At 39.4% G+C, this 26713-nt stretch overlaps 1 protein-coding gene across 5 annotated transcripts in view; it reads right to left on the reverse strand.

Annotated features, from left to right (window-relative positions):
* Positions 1–1745: 1745 nt before the first annotated feature.
* Positions 1746–26713, reverse strand: part of Armc8 (armadillo repeat containing 8) — a 99972-nt gene continuing 75004 nt past the window's right edge. For 4 of the 5 annotated variants that reach the window (XM_071615622.1, XM_071615623.1, XM_071615621.1 and 1 more), the window contains 8 exons: positions 26328–26414; positions 22912–23004; positions 21105–21254; positions 20041–20136; positions 12886–12981; positions 9250–9322; positions 7796–7889; positions 1746–3467 (listed from right to left, as the gene is read on the reverse strand). In XM_071615622.1, coding sequence (XP_071471723.1) covers positions 3434–3467; positions 7796–7889; positions 9250–9322; positions 12886–12981; positions 20041–20136; positions 21105–21254; positions 22912–23004; positions 26328–26414 — 723 coding nt within the window. In that variant the 3' untranslated portion in view covers positions 1746–3433. The remainder of the gene's footprint in view (positions 3468–7795; positions 7890–9249; positions 9323–12885; positions 12982–20040; positions 20137–21104; positions 21255–22911; positions 23005–26327; positions 26415–26713) is intronic. The other variant, XM_027933572.2, reaches the window with a different exon arrangement.

The following is a 26713-nucleotide window of genomic DNA, read 5'->3' on the forward strand; positions in this document are numbered from 1 at the left end:
GGCTGCTTTGGGCTTCATTCCCTAGATGCAAGTGCTTGATGGAAGGAGGGCAGGCCTAGCCCCATTAAGTCTAGGAGGTGGACTCAACTCTTAAGGACGGGCTCTGGCCCACCCCCCAGGGAGAGAGCTGGTGGCCTGGCAAAACCAATGCCAGGACCTGCAGAGAAGGTTCAGTAGATGACTCTGTGGCCCTTGGAGGGCTCCCACAGCTTTCCCTGAGGCCAGGTACTGGACAGAAACTTCCCTTAAGTGCCTCCCTGCTCAGTAATCAGGGAAGATCAGTGTAAGGGGCAGGTTGGGATAGCACCAGTCCCTATTCCAGGTCACAAGGTGTTTGGAACCCTTTCTGTTAGCCTTCCATCAGGACCTGGGGTGGGATGTCCCTTTCCTCTCTTCCTTTCTAGCCCTCAATTCCAGTGTCCCATTGCAATTATGAAAAAGGGGACCTCCTAGTCTCCTGGTCTCTCCTTGGGTTCCCACAGAGCTCCACTCCACTAGGACTCCCTCCTCCATAGCCACTGCACTGTCCTCCTACCCCATGCTCTGTAGCAGGTGTCTTTTCTCTTCTTCCAGTGAGGCCTGGAGTTGGGAGTGCCATCTGCATCTCAGAAATGGGAAATGGTGATACACAATTAAGTGAAGGGCACCTGTGTGCCCTTGCAGAGGGCTGGTGGCTGCTGGGCACCATGCAGCTGTGAACTGCCAAACTTCGGGTCTGTGTCCAGCAGGTGGTGGCAGTGGAGGACCCAACACTGGTGGTAACGGTGTCATGCTGGTTGGGAGTGGCCACCTATAAAGGGCCTGCTGGCCTTCAGGAGGCCAGGAAGAGTGGGGTCTCCAGACTTCAGCAGATGCCCCTGGGAGCGTAACTGCCTGAGGTACTGGCTTCCACCCTGAAAAGCAAAGGGCTCCCAGCCCTTCACATGGATCATAGGTTCCAAAAGCTGCTCCACACCATCTCCTAAGGTTTCCTAATGCTCCAGACATTTGGAAAACAGACTCCTTTTTAGAAGTTGCTATGATTTTTCTTGGCTTTTATTAGCATGTGTTAAAATCATATTATCCAAACACTACCAGAAGAACATGTATTGTTCTGAATAAAGTGCTTAAGGAAAAAAAAATGCAACTTATTAAATTGGACATTCTTTTCTAGTTCATAAATTTTGGGTTACAATCAGGGCACAAGAGGAGGAACAGAATGCAGTATTAAAGAGAGCGAGAAGCTTAGTTAAGAACTTGGGTGTAGACACAAGACCATGTCCCATTCTTCCCACTTCCTTGCTGACTGAACACTGCACCTGCGTAAAGCAGCAAACAGCTTTGTTTTAATAAATACATTTCCCTTCATTCAAATCTGAAAAGTTACTTATTGTAAAGCACTTTTTACTTGACCATTGTGTATACCCACAGGCAAGATTCATGCAGAGTTGGAGTGTGAAAGTGTCACTTCCTTGGGCCTTCAGCTCTCTAATGCTATCTGGTTCAAGATTGTCTCAGCAATTCATTATTGGTTTCCTCATATTTACCTGAAACATTTTAATACCAACACTATAGTGTTTTGTGTTACAAATGCCAACCAACAATATTTTCTCAGTACTAAAAATGACAGTGAATGGGCCCTAAATAAGGCTGTACTCCCAATAAATTAGGTTTTCTTTAAATTGTATCTCTCACATTAGCACTCTAATATCTGCACAAAACCCAAGTTCCTGTTGGACAGAAAATCAGTGATGTTCTGAAAAAAATAACAATAAAATCTCTTGTATTTGAGTCTTGAGTGGCCATGTTGAGAACAAAAAACATTGCATTAAATACATCTAAAAAACATTCATTTGCAATCAATCATATTGAAATCTTCCAAGGAAGGTGCAGGTTGGTGACAGGGCAGCTGCGATGTGAGCAACCCCACTGGGAGTGGCTGGTGGGTGGGCGTGGGGCCCCATCAGTGGCACACACTCACCGCAAACTTCTGGACCGCAGACCTCTCATCCTGGCCTCGGTGCCTCTGGCCTCCTTCTAGCAAAGGGAAAAGGCTGGTTCTACCTTCAAACAGTCAAGAGCAACCGCTGTTGAATTCACCTTGAAGCTGACCCAGAAGCTGGAGCCGGTGCCGAGCTAAGGGTTGTAGAAGGGCTAAGCAGTACTCGCTGTAAAAAGATGCCATCCTCAGTCATCCAGGGCAGATTCCCTTCCCTTCTCTCAAGCTCTTAGCTTCCTGTAGGAGAAGATCTCAGGTCTCGTTTTCACAAAAGCACACCAACTAGCAACCCTGAGCTACCACTGTAGCAGCTGAGAGAAGACTGCTTTCTGAACTATTCTGTTTTTGCTTCTTCCTACAGAAGTGTCTGTAGAACACTCTTTAGTTTCACAGTGATATATGCTGTTTCAGTAAGCACAAAGTGATCTGACATTGTTTCCAAGAAGTGACGGCCTACTTTTAGCTTGAGAATAAGGTTCCACATCTGGTGCTAAGTTCTGCCAGACACTGCCACACCAATGATAGGATTTACGGTAGTTGGGAGGCTCTTGGTCTCCTGTCAAGGGAGCCCACTGGCTTTCACTATCATTAGTTATATTTCCCTTTGATGTTTTAAAAACCCTACTGTGAATCTGTGGCCTTACTCCACTCCGCTCTGTCCTTCTGACTTGGAAGCCTGAGAACTTATTAAATTAGGCTGAAAGGTGGCTCGACCTGCTAACATTGATGGCAGTTTAAGATGCTAGCTTACTCATTTGCACAGCACCATGTAGAGTGCCTGTTATTCAGGCCAACTATAGCCAACTTTTTCTGTTTTTGTTTTATAAAGAAAGTCTATGTAAGTTGAGGTTCAGAAATGCATATATTTTTTTACTTACAAATATTCATCTGACCAAAATTCAACATAACCTTTATGGAACACTAAACAATTGTTTTGTTTTTAAAATAACATTTCATTCAAACTGTATATAATTCAGTAAAGTTTTTTTTGTTTTTTGTTTTATACAGCAAGCAATGCTTAAACCCTGGAAAATCTGTAGAAAAGAGATTTTCACACAAAATAAGAAAAGAAAAATCTGAGGTATCCCTCACCCACACATCCACTCACTCTGACCCACACGCAAGCACACACACACAAACTCATTCTTACTCACAAAGTGGCTGCAGCATAGGCAAAAAATTGTAGGTCCAAAGGAAAATGATTGATTGTTCTAATAAAGAGTCCAGGTAGCTCAGAAAACAAAACAAAACAAAACACAATAGTCCTCTGAGGAAATTACTACCTCAAAAAAATGTCCTCAAGATGAATTTGAGATCTAAGCCTACTAAAATGCTTTTGCAAAACAGCTCCCTGCAGTCCAAGGTGACTTGTGCAAATAGAAGGAATCAATTGAGGCTAGTTCCTGTACTTCCTTAAACAAGGATGTGGATGCTCACAGATGTCCGGCGCTCCCATCATGCCAGGTACTGCTGCAGTGCCGTCTTTGCCCTGAAATCACAGTTCTCCTGTTAGCCATCATCTCAATTGTAATTGAGGGAGAGAAAAAAAACCAAAACCCTGTGGCTCAATGATGGTAGTTGGCGTTGATGTGTCCTAAAAAAAGTAGATTCCCAGAGTGAACTGGGGTGACCAGCTGGGCACCTAACTTAAGGAGCAGAGGGCCATATTCAAAGAGCTCTGAAACCTACACTGGGTATATTCTTCTTCCTGTGGTTCTCTTAGACAGCCATCCTTACCCTTAAACCTGCTATAGCTTGGTGACATTCTACCCCCCTTGTATGTGCTCACATTTTATAGTTTTCCTTTGTCACTAGTCCAGAGTTGTGATGGATCTGGAATTCTCTACTTTCTCCTACTGCCATGCAGGTTTTACACAGTAATACACAACACTAGGGAAGGACCCTTTGAGTTCTGGGAAGCTAAGGGGAAGGAAATCTGACCCAGGGATTAGCTGCTACTCATGGGATGAAGCGCCTCATGGTTCAAATGCCTCAGAACCATGGAAGAAGGGTACAATTTCATCTTGTTCTATATGCCTGATGATACCATCAATGGGGGACATGCAGCTTGTTAAGGTGACTGGGAAGAAAGGGGTCAGGTGGAGAGGAAAAGGTGTAATGTCAACAGTGCTCCAACCTCTTCCACTCCTCTGAGCCTCCTTTACCACTCCCATCATAAGCTTTGTAGTTTCTATAGAGGATGCAATTGTGGAGCTAGGAAGTCTGGTTTTAGCAACAGTCTCCCCTTCTAAATTACAGAAAGATAAGTCTAAAATTCCAGTTGTATTAGCTGACAAAAGTAGCACCAAGTAGACTGGGCATGCAATTAGCTGGATTTAGTGCAGTTTTGATAGTAAAGTAATATACTAAAGGTTTTTTTAAAATATTTTTTTAGTTGTCAATGGGCTTTATTTTGTTTATTTATATGTGGTGCTGAGAATCAAATCCAGTGCCTCACACATGCTAGATAAGCACTCTACCCCTGAGCCACAACTCCAGCCCTAGTCTACAGTTTGTAAAGTGGTACACTAAGGAATGTTCTTACAATTACATAAGACTCTAGAGACGATAACTGTGAACAGTCCAAAGCATCAGAACAGAAATCTCTAGAAAGACTGTCCCTGATCCACAGGCAAGATGGGTTTTAAGAAAGGACATTTTCAGAAACAAGTTTTCAAATAATGCCACAGTACCCCTTAGGGACCATTCACCTGCCTCCGTAAATCCATAAGGAAGCGGGGAAGAGCAGTGTGAGGGTTGGGTGAGAATGCCAGGGCCTTGCGACCCTGAGGCCCTCTGAGCCTGGGCTGGAAAGGCTGGTTAGCAACAGCTCAACTATTAAGTACTTCAAAGTCAAAGGATCACAAAGACTTAAATACAGAAGTACCTGGGAGAGGTCTTCTCTAGATGACAGACTTTACTGTATGATTACGGGAATGTCCATTTGAGGGTCTTAATCAAAATCCTGTGTTACTCTTTTAAAAAACTGTCAATTCAAATTCCTTCTGGATCTTACTCAGAGGCTGGCTATGTTTGATTATTTTGTGCCTCAGAAAGTTCTCTAATCTTTCTGCTGTCTATTATTACCTAAGAAGTTTTTTAGACAGATGTTTTCGGAGGTATGATCATCTTTTCTTAGATGGACTTAGACTGGGTAACTCACACCTTTTTTTCTTTTAATGGGCTGAAGTGTAAGAAGTGGTGAAAACTTATATATACCATACAAATTTGGGGGAGAAAGCACTGACTTGTCTATAGCAATGCAGGGAGGGCCCACACACCCCTCATTACATCTTGGTGAGGCCTCTCTCAGCAATCTAGATCATCCCAGAGACAATGTTAAGAAGAACAGTTTTCACTTCTGAACAATTATGCGAGAAAACCCTCAGAAAATGACCTGGTTATCAGCCAGAAGAGGTGGGTTTACAGCCCTCCATATAAGGTGGCATCTATGGAGGGGAGCAGAGGTGCCAAACCTCAAGCAAAAGTTCAAATCCAGCCTGTGACATGTGGCCGGCCTGGACTTGCCTTTGGTGTTACACTTATCTGACCAGCATTGGGGTTGTGGTTATTCAGGGGCTTGCCCTCTTTGACCTATAGGACAACAAGCTCCAAGGAGGCAAAAGCCCAGCCTGCTCTTGTGTTCCAGAGTCAGGAATAGCCATTCACTGGCAGAGCAGTTACTAGGTACTTTGTCCCTTCAGCAGAGAAAACAGGCTGCAGCAGAAACACAGTGCAATGTGTTCTGCATGCTATGGCGCACAGAAGGGGTTCCTAGCATAGCCTGGGTCAAGGCAGGAGAGTGGGTCAGACAAGATGTTTTGGAAGAGGTGACAAGCTGATCCAGTTTTTAAGGATGAAAGGCCCTGTCTAGGCACTCTCTTTCTTTGCTCTCAGGACACTACATGCCTGGGTCTCAAGTCTACCCCGTTGGTTTTTCCTATGCTCTTTTACTGGAAGTTTCTCATCTTCCCCTAACTGTTGGAGGGCCCCAAAGCTTGGTTGTTGGCACTCTTTTCTCCTCTCCCTCTTTTAGTCTAGTTAGGTGACTCATCCAGCTCCCTTTAAACACCATCCAAATTTATATCCCTGTTCTTATCTCCCCTGAGTACCTTAGATACCTAATGGGCCTCTTAAAGTTGGCTCATCCCAACAAAAACTCGATTCTCTCTACCCCAACTCACTCTCTGAGGTTCCACACCACTGTCGTAAACTGCACCTCAATCCAGTTGCTCAGGCTACTGGCATTTTCCTTTCCTCTTTTTCATTAATACCTTCCACCAAGTCCAGTTGGCTCTGTCTTCAGATTAAATTCTGAATCCAACACCTTCTCAATACTTCACCAGGACCATTGTTGTTTCTTACTTAGGTTATTGCAACAGACTTCAACTGGTCTCCCTCCTTCCCTTCTGCCTACTAAAGATGATTCTGTACATAGCCACCAGAGTGATCTTTTAAAAATCAAAATTATTTAATGCCTCTTCTGCTCAGCACTCTCCAATAACCTCCAAATTCTGAATAAAAAGTCAAAATTCTTACCTACAAGGCTCTTTGTGATCTGGCTCCTTCCACCTACGTTTATGCTCCCCCTCATTATTTTCCTCCAACCCTACTGGTTTTCTTGCTGCTCTCTGGAAATGCCAAGTTTACCTGGCATTTGAACCCACCATGCCCTGTGCCTGGAATATTCTCCCTCTAAACATCTGTCTAGCAGATACCTTCATTCCATCCAGTTCTCTGATCAAATATCACATCCTCTGAGAGAGATTTACTGACTAACCAGTATGATAACCAACTTTCTTTAATCTCCGTTCCCTTATCTTTGCTTTGTTCTTCTTCATGGTACCTGGTCATTACCCAACTGAACTTACATTCATTTGTGGATTATCTGTCTTTTATAGTAGAATGTAAGTTCCATGAGCAAGGATTTCACCAAGTTTATTCACCATACATCTCCAATGCCTAAAACAGTGAGGGGAGTGAGTGCAGGGTAGGTATTAAAAAAAAAAAAAAAAAAAAGAGAATGAATGGGGACTTGGAGGGAAGGGACCCAGGGTGGCAAAACAGATAAGAGAGTTTGTGAATGCCTGAAGTGTGATACTGAAAGCAGGCAGGTAAGGCTGGAGTATAGGGTGGTATGGTGGAGGTGGGATAGGCAAAACCAATTCACAAGGAGCTGAAGGGCTTTTGAGCTCTGCTCAGGTGTCTGGAGAAGGACAGCTGATGTTCCCTCCTGCTGCTACACACAGAAGTAAGCTGGCACATGAAGTCTGCTATCAGGGAGTGTACACAGCTAGGAAGAGTATTTCTGACTATTTTGAGGTTAGCTGGATGTATGGTTGTAACTCCTACCCTTCCTGGGGAATGGCAAGCTCTCTGAGGACAGGGACTACTTAGTGGTCACTGCTGATTCCCAGCTAAAGGGGTAGGCTAGGCTAGATTACAAGGCTCAGTGATCTGATTTCAGTGATCTAATCAACGTTTTCAATAGTTGTCTTTCTGCTTTCCAAAAGGCTACATGCATTTCTATTCTAATGATCTTAGGAAGTAAGGGAATGGCCTCTGGATCTTAGATACCAACTAAGATGATGCAGACTCAACATTAATTCAGGGTGAGAGTCTTTAATAATTTGGTAATTACTAGTTTATGCCTCACTCAAATGTCACAGTTGACTCAGAAAATTAAAAACGAAATTCTAAGAATCTAAAAGATCTTAAAAGTTTGGCCATGTGAATTACTAAGCAATTCAAACCATTTCATAAAAGATTTGACTCCAAAGTAGCTCAAATAGAGGCCCCTTTCATGTTGATACTCACTTGTCACAAAGGTTGGAATCTGGTGACTGGCTCAGTTTGTGTAGAATATCTACAATGCCCATGTCTCGTAATTTATCTTGGCGTTCTTGTGAACCTAAAAGATTAAAGCTACCAGGTTACTGGGAAAATGATGCAGACAGCTGTTCTCCTTCAGCCTTACTGGGACCCTTCACTCCTCAACCTTTTGCCTCTTATCCACCACCCTCCTGCAATGTACCTGGATCCTCTCATGCTTGGACCCTCAGCCTAAGTGGTCTCTGTACCTCTTGTCCCTCCTTCCTGCAGTCCACCCCATATTCTGCTGCTGGACTAATTTTCCCACAGACTATTAAGATCAAGATCAGATTCTTTCAGTCTGGTACAAGGTCCTCTGTCATTGGCCCCAAGCTCTGATGCTTTTTAGGACATTGCCACAGCACTGGGGAGGACAGTCTCTTCCTATTCCTAAGAGACCTTGTTTTCCCCTCCGTCTATTGTTTTCTGCCCTTTTCCTTCCTCCCTGCACTTCTTGCCTTTCAGCACAACTGGCAGTTCCAATTTCATACCACTCTGTTCCACCTTCCAACTAGACCAAGACTTTGAGGCCTGGATTTTTCTCTTGGAATTCAAATGTTACATGGTATGGAGACCTGTGGGTTAAATCCAGTTTTGCCTCCTACCACTTCTGGATACAAGTGCTAAGTATAACAATCCCTCTGGAATCTTTCCTCCCCACTGAAAAATCTACACTGATGCACTGAAGAACCTACATTGAGGCACCATACCCTCTAGACCCAGTGAACCAGAATCTCTATGGCCAAAGCCCAGAAACTTGCCTTCTAAAAGTTTCTCGGTGATTCTAATGCAGCCAGCCTAGCACTGAGATCCAGTGCTCTTCTCCATACCTTGGCTGTATACTGGAACAACCTGTTAGCTTTAAGAACTACTTGTACCTAGACCCACCCCCAGAGATTTTAATGGAACTGGTCTTTTGCAAAAATCCCCAGGTGACTCTAATATATGGAGAACCTTTGATCACTACCCCTAGCCACCTTACTGTAAGACTATATCTCACCAGTATATCCTCTTCTCTGTCATGCTTATCTGCCAGTAGTCCTTAAATGTGCTTCCTATGCTTACAACAGAAGGCCATCCTCTTATCCACTCTTCTCTCACCTTCTTCAAGTGCCTCTTATATCCTTCTTATCAGCTCTCCCAAGGGCAAGGACTGTCACTCACTCCTCACCCCTAGTAATTCGGTATAGTGTTGGCTCCAATAGTGTTGGCTCAGGTCAGCTGACTCAGGCTAGTCCCACTGACTCTCCTACTGGGGTGCCTCTGTAGGGTGGTGAGGGCCAGTTAGGCCAATGAGTAGGGCCCCTGCCTAAAATCTCAGGGGAACTTTCTGCTTTCCCTGTGCCATACTTTTATCTTCCCATACTTTTCTTCAGGAAAACATCTCACCAGACTCTTACCTTCCTCTTCATTCCATATGAGGTTCGATATACAAAACATAGCAGCAAGCTGCAGTTTGACATGTGAATGACCCTAGTAATATAGAAAAGGATTAAAAATGGAGGTGATCTCATTTCAGATCATTTTTTTTTTTTGAGTAACATGTCATAGGTGATAATTAAATTACTCCTATTTCTGTAGAAGGATCAAAAAGACTAGATCCAATCTCTACTTTATCAAATGTATCAACTATCATTGAGCAGCTTTCTATCTTCTAACACATAATTCTTGTTTACTTTTGTTTATATACTAAAAGTACAACTATTTCTGGTTAAGTTGGATCATTTATCCATATAGAGTGCTTTTTCCTAAGTGAAAGAGGACTCATGAGTAAAAGAATCTTTTTTTTTTTTTTTTTGGTACCGCGGATTGAACTCAGGGGCACTGGACCACTGAGCCACATCCCCAGCCCTATTTTCTATTTTACTTAGAGACAAGGGCTCACTGAGTTACTTAGTGCCTTGCTTTTGCTAAGGCTGGCTTTGAACTTTCGACCCTCCTGCCTCTGCCTCCTGAGCCACTGGGATTACAGGCATGTGCCACCACGCCCAGCAGTAAAACAATCTTACAGGTTATTTACCTAGTGGTCAATTAAAAAAAAAAAAAAAGCTAGCATATTTAAATAATTCATGCATAACTAATGGACTACCAATTACATAATATTCTTAATGGTTTCTTGAAGGTCAAGACAGATTTATCTCCTAAGTAGGACTGTACCTCTACCAAGAAGAAAAAGAAATGGACATGGCTTCCTCTGTTAGAATTCTATGCTTTGTGCTTCATCTTCTACCTGGCAACAGTTTTTAAGAGATGTCCAGTTTGAGCTCCATTAAGACCAAACAGAATAAAACTTACCATCTGCTCACAGCCTCAGGCCATCAATGGGTAAACTGAATAAATGAACTTGCATATACTATAAAAAGCATTTACTATTTATAAGTTCATTAATCATTCAATAAAACTAGAGGGCAGGAACTTAATTTAGATGGTGCAGAGATCATTTCTTTGAAAGAGGCAACATTTTAACAGAGATTTAAAGAAGGAAGGTGCCAGATGTGTAAAAATCAAGAGGCTAGGGTTTCCAAGAACAATAGTTCCTGAAAAGATCTGAGGTAAGAAGATGTATATTCAGAGAAGGAGGCATGGCCAAATTGTGGGCCCTTTAAGACCAGAGCAGGGACTCTGGATTTCATTCTGAGTTCAAAGCTCTTATAGGATTTGTACAATGGAGGGACAAGATCTTATTTACACTTTTAGAAAATCACTTTGGCTGATGGGACTGAAGTAACAAAGCAGAAGATCCTGGAGGCTACTATGATTATGTAGTCAATCAGTCATAATATACTATGGCTTAGACCAGAAAGGGTCAGTGGTGATGGAAAGATATGAACAGATTCAAGATTAGTTTTGAAGGAAGAATTCATGGGACTTGGCAATAAATTAGATGAGTGAAGGTAAGAGCTAAAGAAATTAAGATAGACTCCCAGGTTTTGGCAATGGGGTAGATGGCAAAGCTACTAAACTAAATGGTAAAGACCAGGAGGTGAGACACGTAAATCTAAGGGAGATAGCTAAGAATTCATTTTTGAATACCAAACTTGAGAGGCTATCAGACAGTCACATAAAAATACTGAGTAGACAGGGAGATATGAGTCTAGAGTTCTGAAGAGAGGTCGAGGTTGGGGGCAGATACTTAGAAATCATCAGCATAGAAATGACAGTACAAGCCACAGGGTGGACAAGATTCCCCATGCCAATTGTTCTTAACTCTTTATGTAAGAACCACTCAGGGAACTTTTAAAAATCTGATGACCAGACTATACTTCAGACCTTTTATATCAGAATCTTGGGAGAAGCAAGGCTATAGTCTCTGAAAGCTCCCCAGGAAATTATGTTGTATAGCCAAGGCTGTGAATCAGTGATTCAGGAAAGCTTGTAGAAGAAGGCGGCCCAGGCAAGGGGATCAAGAGAAGGTCATGGAAGCCAAGACAAAAAGATTTTCTGGAGGAAGAAACAGCAATGCTGAAGTCTGCTGTAAGTGGGGTAAGAAGTGGAGAGAAAGCACCGTTTGGATTTGGCATCACAGAGATCACTGGTGACCCTGACTAGAACAGTTTCAGGTGATGGGGATGGAGGCCAGATGAATTAGGTTAGAGAATGAACTTTGAGGTAAGGAGGGAGAAAGCATGTGCAGAAGATGCTTTTAAGAAATGTAACTTCAAACAGAAGCAGAGAGGTAGGTGTATGCAAGGTTAAGGGAAACTTTCTTTGCTTTTTGTTTTGTAGTGAAGATTGAACTCAAGGATTCTTACATGCTAGGCAAGCACTCCTCTGCTGATGGAAGGACTGTCAAGAGATGAAAGCTACTATGTGGAAAGATCAGGGAACTCCTGGTTGAAGCAGGAGGTTTTCACTCAAGTTTACTGAGCTTATATGAAAGGCCAGGTACTACAAGGTGCTGGATACAGAACTGTGAACAAACTGATGTGTCCTTAATGTCATGGAGTTTATGCCTGGTAGAGGAGAGGCTCAGGTGGCACACTCACTATAACTGAGCTGAATGCTGTAAAGGCAAGAAACAGAATGCAGGAACACAGAATAAGAGAGGAAGGGTCAGTTCACCTTAGGTCTGAAGAGTGAGAAGGGGTGGGAAAAAAAGTGTTCCAGGAAGAGAAGCCAGTATGTGTGACGATCCTCAGGCAGGCAAGAGCATGGCCTTGCCGAGGAAATGAAAGAAGCCAACGTACTAAGCAAAGAAGAGAGCAAGGCAATGAGCGGGGGATGAGGAGGGGTTAAATCTTGCAGTACATGATGGGCGGTCATAAGCGAGTATGGATTTGACTTCAAGGTGTACAAAGAGCCTCAAAAAATTTTAGCTTCTATTCTCTTAATAAAGCAAAAAACTAGGTCATCGCTAAGAGTAACGGGGAGGGAAGAAATGAAGTTTAAAGAATGAGGAGAGGGTAAGAACCTATTCTTGTTTGTGGAGAATGGGGGTACCAAACTGCTTGAGAGTCACTGAAGGAAACCCAGTGAGGCTGAGTGCCCAGGTGGATTTTGTGAAGTGGATCATTCAATCAGCTTGTTCTGTCCTTCCTCTGCAATTGTTAACCGTGTGGTGACCAAGAGGAGGCAGGTTCCTCTGTGGTTAGAATTCAGTTAGGATATGTTGAAAATGAAAAGAGGAGGACAGATTTTAGCCATGGGTGATGAAATGATGTAGGGCATGGCCACAGCAGTAGGTGGCATGCTATTTGGAAGCAAACGGGTTGAGAAATTAAGGTGCCAAGGAAGCACCTTAGTTCCATGGGACTGAAGCCTTGAGAAGGGAGACAGAATTGGGGCACTGAGAGAAAGCCAAGAGCCCCCAGCTTCACTGGGTAAGGAGGCAATCAGTAGATGAGTGGAGTGGGGATTGGGGTGGTAGATGTTAGTATCTCCAATGGCACAAGCTTCAAGGAGTTAGTGTTTTCCACCCTTTTGGATGGGAGAGTCCCCTGAATCTGTCACAATAATTTATTCGTCTTAGAAAATTCCTGCAACAACACTACAGTCCCTGCCTTCCAATGCTGCAGTTTTGGGGGACAAGGGCTTACCATGTAATATTTGATTTTCTGCAGGATGTCATCATTAGTCATAATAAGTTCTTTTGCTGTTGTCCCATCTGCTATGTTGGCTAGGATGCAGAGCGTCTGAAAAAGAACAAAGACCCAGAAATCAAGAATCCTCTGAGGCTCCCAGTCTCTCAAGAGTTTGGGCAATTTCTCACCTGAAGGTACATGTATTCTCACAGGTTCCATTATCAATGGCCCTGATTTCTCAACTCCTGACACTGCCAACAAAAGTAACCACCCCCAACCTGAGTCTACTTTAGGCAAAAACACATCAAACACTCCTAGGGTTTCTTGCTGAGCATTAAGCTGGGTAAAGTCATGTCATATAGGTCATACTATAGTACCACAAAAGGAAAAAAGAAAAAGTATTTTATTATTATTTTTTGTCTTGGAAAGCTCATTTCTGAGAGAAGCTCTTGTGATTAACCCACAGATTTCTTCAAAGTGCATTCAGTTTGGTGAATACTTCATTAGTGTTGTCCCCCTCCCTTCCCCAAGCCTCCACCTGCGACTTGCTCCCAAGCTAACAACCTCTGGGTGAAAGCCTAGACTATGTCCACCAGCTACACTGACCATGTTCAATTAGAACCTCTTAACTTTTTTTGACCCCTGTTAGAAGAACAGAAAAGGAAGCAAAATGTGTGAAGGAATGAAGTCCAGATTGACCTGCCGTGCAGACTGGAGGAAGCCCGTACCCACTGGTTCAATGGGACAATGGGACATCTAGAGGACAACCACTGCACTGCCTGGAGTTTCTTCTCAGAAGAAGAGATTGCTCTTGTCTGCTGGTCCTTTTTGATAGCTAAACCAGCAGATGGCAAGGGTTAAGGTAAAGGAGATAGGGCTATGGTAGGGGTAATAAGCTGGTGCCAGACTTAGTAACAGATTTACTGAACATCTATCATGGAGCTGCCTTCTGCAAGGCATGAAGCTGAGACAGGAATAAGATACACTCCTCGACTTGGAAACTGTGACATGAGGAATTACATTTCACTGTGGTATGATTAAAGTAGAACAGAGAACCAAGAAAGCCTGAAGAGCAAGGACCTGAATCCTGCAAGGGCCAGGAGGCTTCCTGGAGGAAGCGACACTGACCCCTCCTGCAGTACAGTCAGCAATTGCTCCGGTAGGTTGAGTGGTGAAGTGGGGGAGAGACTAATAATTATCTCAAATTCTAACTTTTTTCTTTGCAAGACTTCAGTTTATTATGCCATTGAGATTGTTTATTTTTTTCTTTTTTTACTCAGGCCTAAACCCTCAAATATACTAAAGGGTATGTAGTTTTATTCATCTAGATTAATACAGTGTAGTAACTAGATTTTTAGGGAGTGAACCCTGAGTTGTGAACTAGGAAAAGGGTGCCTCTAGGAAACAAGAGACGGAAGAAATACAATTTAGAATCATTCATACATATGTATGTATATAAATAAAATAAGGATATAATTTTATATATATAAATAAATAAAATAAGGAATATATATATTTACATATATTCCTAAGCGGACACTGGGGGACTAACTAGGTAATGATGAGGAGACTCTGATCTTTCCCACAAGTTAGAGTTGACCTAGGGAAGATGTCAGATTTAAGAGTGATCTTTATTTACCAGAAGAGGCAGTGAGCTGGATTTAGCCCACAGGCCACAGTTTGCTAATCCCTAGTCTGTTTCATTGATTTCTAATTGTTCATATTAGTGGACATACACACATGTGTATTTTTTTTTAATCTCTGCTGTTCGGTATATTGAATTGATTTGGCCCTAGAACTAATTGAACTTTTTAACATTTGGTTTTATCTCCACAGAAATGTTTATAGTATGCTTTCCATGGGTCTATTCTAACACTCCAAAAAGAGGAATCAATCACTTATCTTGCTGCCCTAGTCTATTTTGAGGTATCTCCCTATAAATGTCATTCTTTCCAATGAATCTAAATGTATTCTCCTTTCCCCAGGGGCACCTTGGTCACGAAACCTTTTAGAATTCCTATCCATGGTCAGGGTCATTTCCATTATTTCTTTTTCTGCTTTAGCTAATTCATAGGATTGAAATGGGGAGAAAATTGAGAAGAAGAAAGATTCTTCCATGTTCCCTTTGCACCCTCAGCCAGGCTCTACTTCTGTCCCTGCTGCTGGCTCTTCTTTTCCTGTTGGTTTTAGCCTCGCAGAGCCTCCTTCATGAAGACAGGTGATTTATTTACCACTGCCTGTTCTAGTAAATAAAGTTTTTCTGAAGAGGCCATGAATATTCACTTACATATTATCTTTAGTTACTTTCAGGATAGAACAGCATGGGTAAAGGGTTACTATAGAGATTGTATAGCATTACAGAAACTCGTAATACCAAAGCTCACTCAAGAATAAAGAACTTGAACAGTCCTGTTCCTATTAAAGAACTGAATGTGTAGCTAAACATCTTTTCACAAAAGAAACACCATGTCTACAAGGCTTCACTGAAGTTTCGACCAACATTTTAAAAAAAGAATACCAATTCTCTACAAATTCTCAAGGAAGATTGGAGAACATCCTCACCTTGTTTCCTAGAGCCAGCATTATCTCAATACCAAAACCAGATAAACACATTACAAGAAAACTATCCATTAGTATTTCTCAGAATGTAGAAGTATATGATCTGTATACTAAAACCTATAAAATATTGCTATAAAGAATTTTAAAAAAACCTAACTAATTGGGAAGATAGTGTGTATTCGATGATTGGAAGACTCAATATTGTCACTTCTTCCCAAACTGATCTATTGGATGTCATTACAAATAAAATTCAAGTTGACTTTTTGGGGTTAAAAATAAGGACACAATTATTAAATACAGTAAAATTCACTTTTTGGTTTGATTTCTACCTGATAAATGTATAAAATCTTATAACTCTCACCACAATCAGCATTAAGCATGCAGAATGGTCTTCTGTCTCCCTCCCCACTTGCCCTATGTTATCCCTTTACAGTCCCTTACTCCTCCCTTAAGTCTGGGATATGTTTGTTCTCTCTTCTATGACTTTGTCTTCTGCAGACTCATAGAAATAGAAGCATAGAGAATGCTTCTTTTTAAATTGGGCTTCTTTCATGTAGCATAAGGCACTTAAGATTCATCCATGTTGTTGAATGCATCAACAGTTTGTCTTTCTTTATTGCTGACTGGTATCCCATAGTGTATTCACTGCCCAGTTAAGGGACATCTGGCTTGTTTCTAGGTTGTGGTGATTACCAAAATAGTTGTTATAAACTTTTTTTGTTGTTCATATGCAAGTTTTTGTGTGAATATAGGTTTTTGCTTTATGTGAACACATGCTTAGGAATGGGATTGTTGGGTTTATGGTAAGTAAAGTTGGCACTCCATTTCTATGGATTCCACATCCATTGATTCAACCAACCATGGATGGAAAATATTAAAAAAAAAATGTGTTCATACTGAACATGTACAGACTTTTTCTGGTCATTATTTTTTAAAAAATGATTATTTATATAACCTTTATATTACATTAGATATTATAAGTAGTCAGAGATGATTTCAAGTATACAGGAGGATATGCCTCGGTTATATGCAAATACTATGCCAATTTATGTACTGATCTGGAGGGTCTGTAGATTTTGGTATACCTAGGTGTTCTGGAACCAATCCCCCACGGACACTGAGGGATAACTGTATATCTTCAATCTTAAAAGACACTGCAAAACCCAAAGTGTATCATCTGCATTGCCATTTGATGTACTATCAGTTTTAAAATATTTTTAACCAATCTAAAAGAGTGTACTGATATTTTATCATGGAGTGTCTGTTAATATTGTTCACTTGGCTTTTTTATTTGGTTGGTTTTTTGCTTATTATTTTGAGAGCTCTTTATATATTCTGGACAAAAGTCACTGTGTCCAATGTGTCCATAAGACATAGGATTATTCACAAATATTTCCTTCAGGTGGATGCTTTGTCATTTCATTCTCTTACAGTGCATTTCAAAAATAGTTTTACATTCTGATGAAGACCAGTTTTCCCTTTTGGATATTTATACTATCATATCTAAGAACCCTTTGCCTAATCTTTCAAAGATTTTCTCTATGCCTTTTCTGTTATGCCTATGAATAAATTTTCATCTAAGTTGTGAGATATAATCCAAGTTAAATTTTTTGGCAAAATATTTTGTCAAAAATTGTTACAGTACCATTTGTTGAAAATGGTGCTTTCACATGTTTGTCAGTAATCAATTGCCATATATGTGTGGGCCTATTTCTGGACTCTAATCTGTTGTATTAATGTGCTACCTATTTGTTGATGGCATACTGTCTTGATTACTCTATTTCATAGTAGATATTCTAGCATTTACATTTATATTAATGTTTATAAGAGATATGCTGGGATTTTTATTAAGATAATGTTGAATCAGTAAATCTCCTTGGGAGAATTTTAACATAATATTCTCTAAATGGTTAAAATGTTAAATGGAATTTTTTTTTTAAATTTTTTATTGTTGGCTGTTCAAAACATTACATAGTTCTTGATATATCATATTTCACACTTTCATTCAAATGGGTTATGAGCTCCCATTTTTACCCCATATACAGATTGCAGAATCACATCAGTTACACATCCATTGATTTACATATTGCCATACTAGTGTCTGTTGTGTTCTGCTGCCTTTCCTATCCTCTACTATCCCCCCTCCCCTCCCCTCCCCTCCCCTCTTCTCTCTCTGCCCCCTCTACTGACATTCATTTGTCCCCCTTGTATTATTTTTCCCTTTCCCCTCACTTCCTCTTGTATGTACTTTTGTATAACTCTGAGGGTCTCCTTCCAGTTAAATGGAATTTTAACATAGTATTCTCTATTTATTGGATTTCTTTCATTATCAGAGTTTTGTCATTTTCAGTGTACAGATCCTTCTGAAATTTATACCAAAGCATTTCATTTTTTTCTGAGCTACTATTAAATGGCACTGTTTCCACTTCTAATTGTTCAGTGCTTATATGTAAAAATAAAATCAATTTTTCTATTTTGTGACCTGCTTATTAACTTATTTATTAGCTCTAGATTTTTGGGGGTGGGAGGGTACCAGGAATTGAACTCAGGCGCACTTAACCACTGAGGAACATCCCCAGCCCTATTTTGTATTTCATTTACAGACAGGGTCTTACTGAGTTGCTCAGCACGTCACTTTTTTAAAAAAATATTTATTTTTTAGTTTTAGGTGGACACAATATCTTTATTTTATTTTTATGTGGTGCTGAGGATTGAACCCAGTGCCTCACGCATGGTAAGTAAGCACTCTACCTCTGAACCACAACCCCAGCCCCAGCACGTCACTTTTGCTGAGGCTGGCTCTGAACTCGCAATCCTCTTGCCTCAGCCTCCTAAACCGCTGGGATTATAGGCATGCGCCACCACGCCCATCAGTTCTAGATTTTTATGATGAATCTATGGCACTTTCTATTTATGTTGTCTGGGAATAGTTTTGCTTCTTCCTTTCCAATCTGTATATCTTTTTTTCTTGACTTACTATACTTGGTAGATATAACAGTATAATGTTGAACTGGATTGGGACAGATGAACATTCTTGTCTAGTTCCTCTTTTTTTAAAGAGAGTGATAGATATGTTCACCATCTTGGTTATGGTGATGGTTTCATGGGTATTTACACACATACAAACTTATCACTGCAACATACCGAACATCAATTAGGCCTAGATTAAAAAATTATTCATTAGATATTTTTGAGAAGCATTAAACTTCCAGCTAAGGACTAGGCAGTTTAAGCATTCCATACTTGTCTACTTCTGGATCATCTCCAAAATCTGTATGAGAGTGTCATCTGTTTCTTACAAAAAAAAAAAACAAAAAAAACCACTGTTGTTGGTCTTTTTGTTTGTCCTCATCTAAATCTCACCTAGCCTTCCTGCCTTGCTTTACTTTTCAAGTTAGGGAAATTCTATCCAGGTGAGCTATCTTTCCTAGACAAAATCTATTCCACTGGTCTCCCAATAGAATAGTTTCTTCTGAACAATGTATTTCCTGTTAATAAGATTTCCAGTAATGAATTTCATCTCATTTCACTTCAGTGATGCTTTGGAGATTAATTTTAAGAAAAAAATCGGGGGCTGGGGTTGTAGTTTAGTTGGTAGAGTGCCTGCCTTGAATGTATAAGGCCCTGGGTTCAATCCCCAGCGCTGCCAAGAAAAAAAAAAAATTGATTGGCCTGACTTTAAAAAAAAAAAAAGAAAAAAATCATCGAAACATCTTAAAAGCAGTCTGTCAATCTAACATTTTCTGTTCATGAATTACATCACAGCTGCTAAGTCCTTCTGCTCTTACTCCTGGGACTGCTCTTTGGAAGCTGGCTGAACTACTCCAGCTCCAGAACACAGAGGAGGAGAAGTCTGGGGCCTGCACTTAGACTCTCTATGCCTAACTTTCCACTAATGATTTTGGCAAGTTTCTGGCATTAATATAGGCATACATATATGTGTATGACTCAATAAATTTAAACCTAACACCTCAGATTCTGGGTAAAAATCTTAAATTTGCAAGTGACCTTTATTTTTATGGCAAAGTAAAATGTATATATAACATTAAAATTGCCTTGATATCTCCCAGAAAATACAGAAAAGTGATTCCCATGCGGTTCCCTGATAAATGCAGTGTCCATACTTTTATGTCTACCACAATCTTGCCCTACTAAAATCCAACAGAAAGGGGGAATTCAGGTGGTGACTAAGAACAGAAGATGCCTAAGAGTAAAGAAACCAAAACCATCAACAGGATAAGAAATTCTCTGACCAGGGAGTTGTAAGAGTTTGGGTTTATAGCACGGTGGCAGAAAGGGCTAGAAATAGTGAATTCTGGAGAAAGGAATAATTCCAGGATGACCAAAGAAGGCTGCTACTTTAAAGACAGGGACAGTGTATACAATGTGTGACACAGGGGGAAACTATAGACTCTGGTCATGTTTTTTTCTATTCCAGGAAGAAGAAATATTGAAGAGTTCAAGGGCTGATGGAGCCTCTCTCTTGCCTATGGACCCTCCATAGCAGCGCACCCTGTCTTCTTCAGACCTGAACATTTTAGGAGGTTCCTAACTAAGATCTGCCTTTGTACTCACATTCAGAAAATACTCCCCAGGAGAAAAAACACATACCTGCTCTTTGACCTCAATGTTATGCTCCCCTTCCAGAATAAGGGTGACGGCTTGCATAATTTGCTTTCCATGAGTACTCATTATTTTATCTATATGCTGTAAAACAATGGGAAGGCCACGGTTATCATCTGGGAAACGAAAAGCCCACAGAAAGAACAGAAAGCTTCTAAAAGTTAACATTCTATGATACACAGTTGCTTCAAGCAGAACAACACAGCATATAGAATGAGATGCCAAAGAATAGTATTTATTATACTGTAAAGCTGCATTTTGCCTTCAAATACGTTTCTGAATGACTTTACTACAAAGAGAACATAGAGTTGGTCTGATAGAATATAGAACTAAAATCAGTGGGAGTGCTCAAGCCCAAAGATATTAAACAAAAAGGAAGCATAAAATTATGGATTGGGGGGCAGACATGGAAAATACAGTATAGGTATTAATACTATCTTGGAGCACAACTGTATGAAGATGATTCAAAAGACAAGCAAAGCACAGAGAAGTAAAATATGACCATGTTTCTTCATCCACCTGAAGTGGTCACCTGACATGGTTGGTCAGGGAACATCACAGAACTACACTGAGTGTGACCCCACCAGCAAAGCTGTGCCTCTTCTATTGACAAATACCCACTAATCTCCACAATGACATCTCCAGAGGTTAATCCAATAAATGTGGGAGGGGAAGGTATGGGAGTGTCTATGGAACGGCATTAAGAAGAGTTCTCTAAATCCAATCAAGCAGAAGCCTCAGAGATAAATGATTCAGGCAGATGAAAAATGTGGCCAGCAAACCAAGCAAGAATAAAGTAACAAATCAAGGCAGATATATATTTGGTGCAAAGGGAGGAGAGACAGACAGGATGGGCAGTACAGCAGTGTTGGGCAGGGGGGCTCCCAGAACACCTATGAAGGTGGCAGGTCAAGACATCAACTCCATGCTTCTCTGAAAAGGGGCAACATTTGAGTCATACTCAGAGGTAGATGTTGGGGAGCAGAGACAGCAGTGCTGGGTTAGGGACACGGAGGGCTAGCTAATCTGGAAGCCTGGGTGATTTTACTTACAGGCCGAGTAGAAAGGAGATTTCTAAGAAGTCCCAATGTCTTCATCAGCACGTTCAAATCTGAATCTGATAATAACCGGAATAGCTGTTCAGTACTCAAGCTTCGTAAAATATCTGCTTTTATTTTTTGTTCAGCCTGAAATGCCATATTCTGAAAGGATTAAAGAAGTTGCAAGAATCATTTCTATATTTATTTTATTAAATTATATAATTTTTATTTTTGTAGTAATTCTGATAATTTTCAAAGTATAAACAGAATCTGTTAAAATCCTTAAGCATGAGTAATACTATTTTTCTAATTCCTGTTAATTTCCTATATTTCTATTTGTCAAGAGAAGGATAACTGCTACTCTTAGGTATACACCTATAATGATGAATATGATTACTTTCTGGCATGGGCATTTGAAGGTCTTAAGGTTTCTCAGATAAATACAAAATGTATTTATTACTTTTGAGAAGTAATAAATACATTTTGTATTTATGGTTATCAAGTTGCCTTCCCTGTATTTTAGAAACAATATGACCATTTTAAAAAAAATTATGTTTAGTTGTAGACAGATACAATACCTTTGTTTATTTAGTTTTTTTTTTAATGTGGTACTGGAGAAGATGGTTATTTCTATTTCAAAGTTCGGATGAAAACAAAGCAGATGTGGAACAGGAAGAAGAGTACAGATTGGGACAGCTTCAGAACCCATTTCCATACTGACTAGCTGTGAGGCCTTCTCCCTCACAATTCATTTAACTTCCTGGAGTCCTAGTTTCCCATTTGTAAGGTAGTTATATACCAATATAACTTAAAATAAGAATTAGAGGAAACAAGAGTATCTGGTATACAGCAATTAAATTATAACTACTATAATTATGTTTTTAAAATATCATGTAGGATTACTTCCTTTCCAATTTCAATAAAACTTACTTTAATGATCGTAAGGAAAAAGGGTTCTGTGTGTGTGTGTGTGTGTTTCTTTTATTCATACATTTATTCATTCATTTATTGCAGTACTGAAGACTGACTCAGCTCATGGTAGGCAAGTGCTCTACCACTGAGTTATACCTAAACCCTTTTTATTATATTTTGAGATGGGGCCTCACTAAGTTGCCAAGGCTGGCCCTTAATCCTGTGCCTCAGCCTTCTGAGCTGTTATTATGGGTGTGCACTACACTGTCCAGTTGATGTCATAATTTCAAAATCCATTATTATAAATTATTTATTAGAAAATGTTAAATTATTAAGCATTTACTTTCCAAACCTATAATCTTGGCAATTTATTTAATCACTCTGAAAAGCATATGAGGCGATCCGTGTTATTAGCTCAATTCAGGTATTATACAATGTGTACATATTTTAAAACATGTTGTACATCTTAAACACATGCAATTTTTGTCAATTAAAAAATCAGCTGTAAAGTATGATAAGAATACTCAGTCTACTTCATAATGTTGTTCTTTAGAGCAAAGAAGAGAATAAAATACTTTGTAAAGTAGGCAGCTCTCTAGAAATATCACTATATTCATGGTAAAAAAAAAAAAAAAATTTGTTTTCCCAAGATTAAGTAACTGAAGTTTCAACATCTGTTCACTTTTCATAATAATAAGAAAACAGGCATACTATGGCCAAGCAACTTGCTTACAGTCAAATCTGAAAGTTGAATACCATATCTTCTAGGTTCTAGGTCATTAGAAAACTGGGCCATAATAGCCAGGTTTTTAAAACAGAAAATTCCTGACATTTCAAATAATACATTCTTTAGTTCTAAGTTTGAGAATTACATAAATTATGAAATAATAAAAAATGTAAAACATACCATTAAAGCCCAAATTCCATTCACTCGTAAAGCAGGATTTTCACTCTGGGTTAATCCACAAAGTAGCTCTACAGCTCCTGATTCTAAAATTGGCTGTGATTGCAAAAGTTTAAGAAAAAAAAAAGAGAGAGAGAGAGCTTTATAGTCCAATTTGCAAAGTAAATGTGTATATACCCTAGTATTATATAATTTGTTTCCCATTCTTACTCAGTTCCAAGCAAGCTTCAAAAAGCAGGAGTGATACAGCCACAAAAATCACCGTGAGGAGGGAAAGGACACCTTTTCTCTCACAAATATCATCATCATTGTGCCATATTCTTTCTTTGCAGTCCTGACAGACTCTGGAGACTCTGACCGTCTGTACTTCACACACACAGCCTGTGTGACCACCGTCTAGTTACCCATCCTCACTCTCACCACCCTCTGACACTGGCCCTGCCTGCCTCATTTGTGTATGGACTTTGTTTGCTGCTTACCATCTAGGATTATGAAGCAGTGGTTGGTTTAGGAAAGAAATATAACAGAACTTAGATAACCAAATCGTCCTCTTTCCAAATAGTCAATTTTATTCCTAAATGCTATGGAATTCATCTTTGAGAACTATTTTCGGGACTACTTTTCAATTTTGTAAGCAAAACAGATTTGTACTTTTATAGTCATGCCACATTTTACACTGAAAATAGCATGCTTTAGTCTGACCACATACTGTAGTAAGTACTAGGCTGACAATGAGTTTCTTTCTGGCAATTTCTAGAAAAATTCAAAATTTAGAGGATTAAGATTTATTATCACTAATTAATGTTTAAAGGCCATCTGACAAGTGGATTCTAGAAATGTCTTAAGCAATTCAGATTTCCATATTTAAAAGTGCAGTGCCTTGCAAGATGACATTTTTGAAAGAGTAATATACTCTTCTATTTGTACAAATTGTGGTATTTTTTAACATTTTTTCCATAGTTGCTTTATCATCTCTCATTTTGTTCACCTACATCCACATTATTTTATCTTACCATTTGAAATCTGAGTGCACATACCATGCCCTTTACCCTTAATGTGTATTTCCTAAGAAGTTTATTCCCTTACACAATCACAGTATAGTTAACAACTTCAGAAAAGTTAACATTAAATTAAAACAATACTTTTATCATTCTATAGTCTCTATTCCAGTTTTACTAATGGCCCAACAATTTCTTATAGCATTTCCCTCCCTTCCAGAACAGAATCGAGTTTATTTTTAATATTTTAAAAAATGATCATTATTAATGATTCTTTGCCTGAGTTCTTCCACCTAAATTTCCCTAAATAGTGGACCCTAAATATTCTGAAGGTAGATCTGATCATAATCTAGCCAAGACCCCACTACTGGGCAGAGAACATGTTGGAAACTCTGCCCTACTCTTCTGCCTTTCTCTGCTTCCAGTCTCTCCCATTTTGTTCTAAAATTTTTAATAACTGTCTTTGAACCTCCACCTGTCAATACTGCCTTCCTGAAGAAAATCAATTCAACAAAAATGGGACTACTCAAGGAACTGAACAGGCACTTCACAGAAGAAATACAATTGGCCAACAAATATATGAAAAAAATGTTCCACATCTCTAGCAATTACAGAAATGCAAATAAAAACTACACTGAGATTTCGGCTCACTCCATCCAGTCAGAATGGCAATTATCAAGAATATAAGTAATAATAAATGTTGGTGAGGATGTGGGGAAAAAGGTTCCCTTTCACATTGCTGGTGGGGCTGCAATTGGGGCAACCACTCTGGAAAGCAGTACAGAGATTCCTCAGAAAACTTAAAATGTAACCACCATTTGACTGTTATTCCAAACCTCGGCATATACCCAAAATACTTAAAGTCAGCATACCATAGTGACACAGCCCCACCAATGTTTATAGCATCTCTGTTCACAATAGCTAAGCTATGATACTAACTTAGGTAACCTTCAACAGATTACTGAATAAAGAAAATGTGGCACATACACACAATGGAATATTACTCAGCCATAAAAGAAGAATGAAATTATGGCATTTGCTGGTAAATGGATGAAACTGGAGACTACTGTGCTAAGTGAAATAAGCCAATCCCCCCAAAACCAAAGGCTAGATGCTTTCTCTGATATGCAGGTGCTAACACACAATAAAGTGGGCAGGGGAGAAGTACATTGGATTAGACAAGGGTAATGAAGGAAAGGGAGTGAGATGGGAATAGAAAAGACAGTAAAATAAATCAGACATTAACTGTCCTATGTTCATATAAGAACACACAACCAATGTAACTCCACATCATGGACAACCACAAGAATGGGAAGTTATACTCCATGTATGTATAAGACGTCAAAATATACTGTCATATATATCTAAAAATATTAAGAAGAATTTTTAAAAATTAAAAGAATAAATAAATAAGGTCTGAGATATGTACAAAAACAAAAATGGGACTGCTAAATGTCCAATACACTTGAGTTCATGATTTGGCAGGCCAGATTTTTGTTTTGTTTTAGTGTTAGGAACTGAACACAGAGCCTCATGCATACAAGGCCCAGACACTACCAGCACCAAACCAGAGATATTATAATACAGCCAAGCTGATTTTTTAAGGTTTACCCCTCTACTAATTCTAGTTTTCCCTATTAAAAAAAAAAAAAAAAATACAATTTTGATTAATTTATAAAATGCAGAAAGAGGGGTGGGAAAACATATTCTCTCCTTTCCCAAACAACTGCCATCAATATTAGAAACCAAAAACTAATCCTGGTTTACAAAAATGAGTCTTAATTTATTCTTTAGTATAGGTATAGTTTGAAAATAGTCTATTGTTTGTATAATTATTTCTTATACTTGCAGTTTAGATTGACTATAAACTGTAATATCTTAATAATTAATTAATTAATTAATGTACTTCTTTATTTATTTTTGAGGTGGGGTCTTGCTATGTTGCCCAGGTTGGTCTTGAACTCCTGGGCTCAATGGATCTTCCCATCTCAGCCTCCTGAGGAACTGAGACTACAGGCACATGCTACTCTGTCTAGCTTTGTAATGTCTTTTATTTTTTTATTTTATTTTATTTTTTTAAATATTTATTTATTTTTTTAGTTCTTGGCGGACACAACATCTTTGTTTGTATGTGGTGCTGAGGATCGAACCCGGGCCGCACGCACGCCAGGTGAGCGTGCTACCGCTTGAGCCACATCCCCAGCCCATTGTAATGTCTTTTAAAAAACTGAATATGCTAGGTAGAATAGAAAGAATATTGGGAAATAATAGTCATATTAAAAAATGATCACCTCCATCAAACAATTCAGAAGTAGTTTTTATACCCAATCCATGTATTTCAATGTCAACAACTGTGAAAAGTTAATTTGACTAAGTGCTAGCTGGAACAGGCAACATCATGAAAAGAATATCAATACTAACCTCTTTGCTTGGAGAAAATTCAAGAAGAAGATTACATAACATGGAAGATGCTACTACTAGGATTTCATCTGGTGCATTTTGTAAAACCTTTGGAATAAACAAAAGGATACCATTAATGATTTAGAATCATGGAGGTGAGACCACAGAAGACGATATAAAAATAATTATCTCTAAACTTGATTTCTCACATGGAAGAGACACAAGGTTTAAAATACAACTTATGAAATTCAGAAGTTGACATCTAATGCTAAATTTCACCAAAAGGACAAAAAATAATCATGAATAAAACTTTTAATTAAAGTCCAAGCTTATTCTCTTGCAATTTGCTAACCAACAATTTAAAAAATGGAAAAAAACAAGAGAAATATCGGCAGACCTGCAGATAG

The sequence above is a fragment of the Marmota flaviventris genome, chromosome 8 (assembly GCF_047511675.1).
Source record: "Marmota flaviventris isolate mMarFla1 chromosome 8, mMarFla1.hap1, whole genome shotgun sequence".
Classification (NCBI taxonomy): Eukaryota; Metazoa; Chordata; class Mammalia; order Rodentia; family Sciuridae; genus Marmota; species Marmota flaviventris.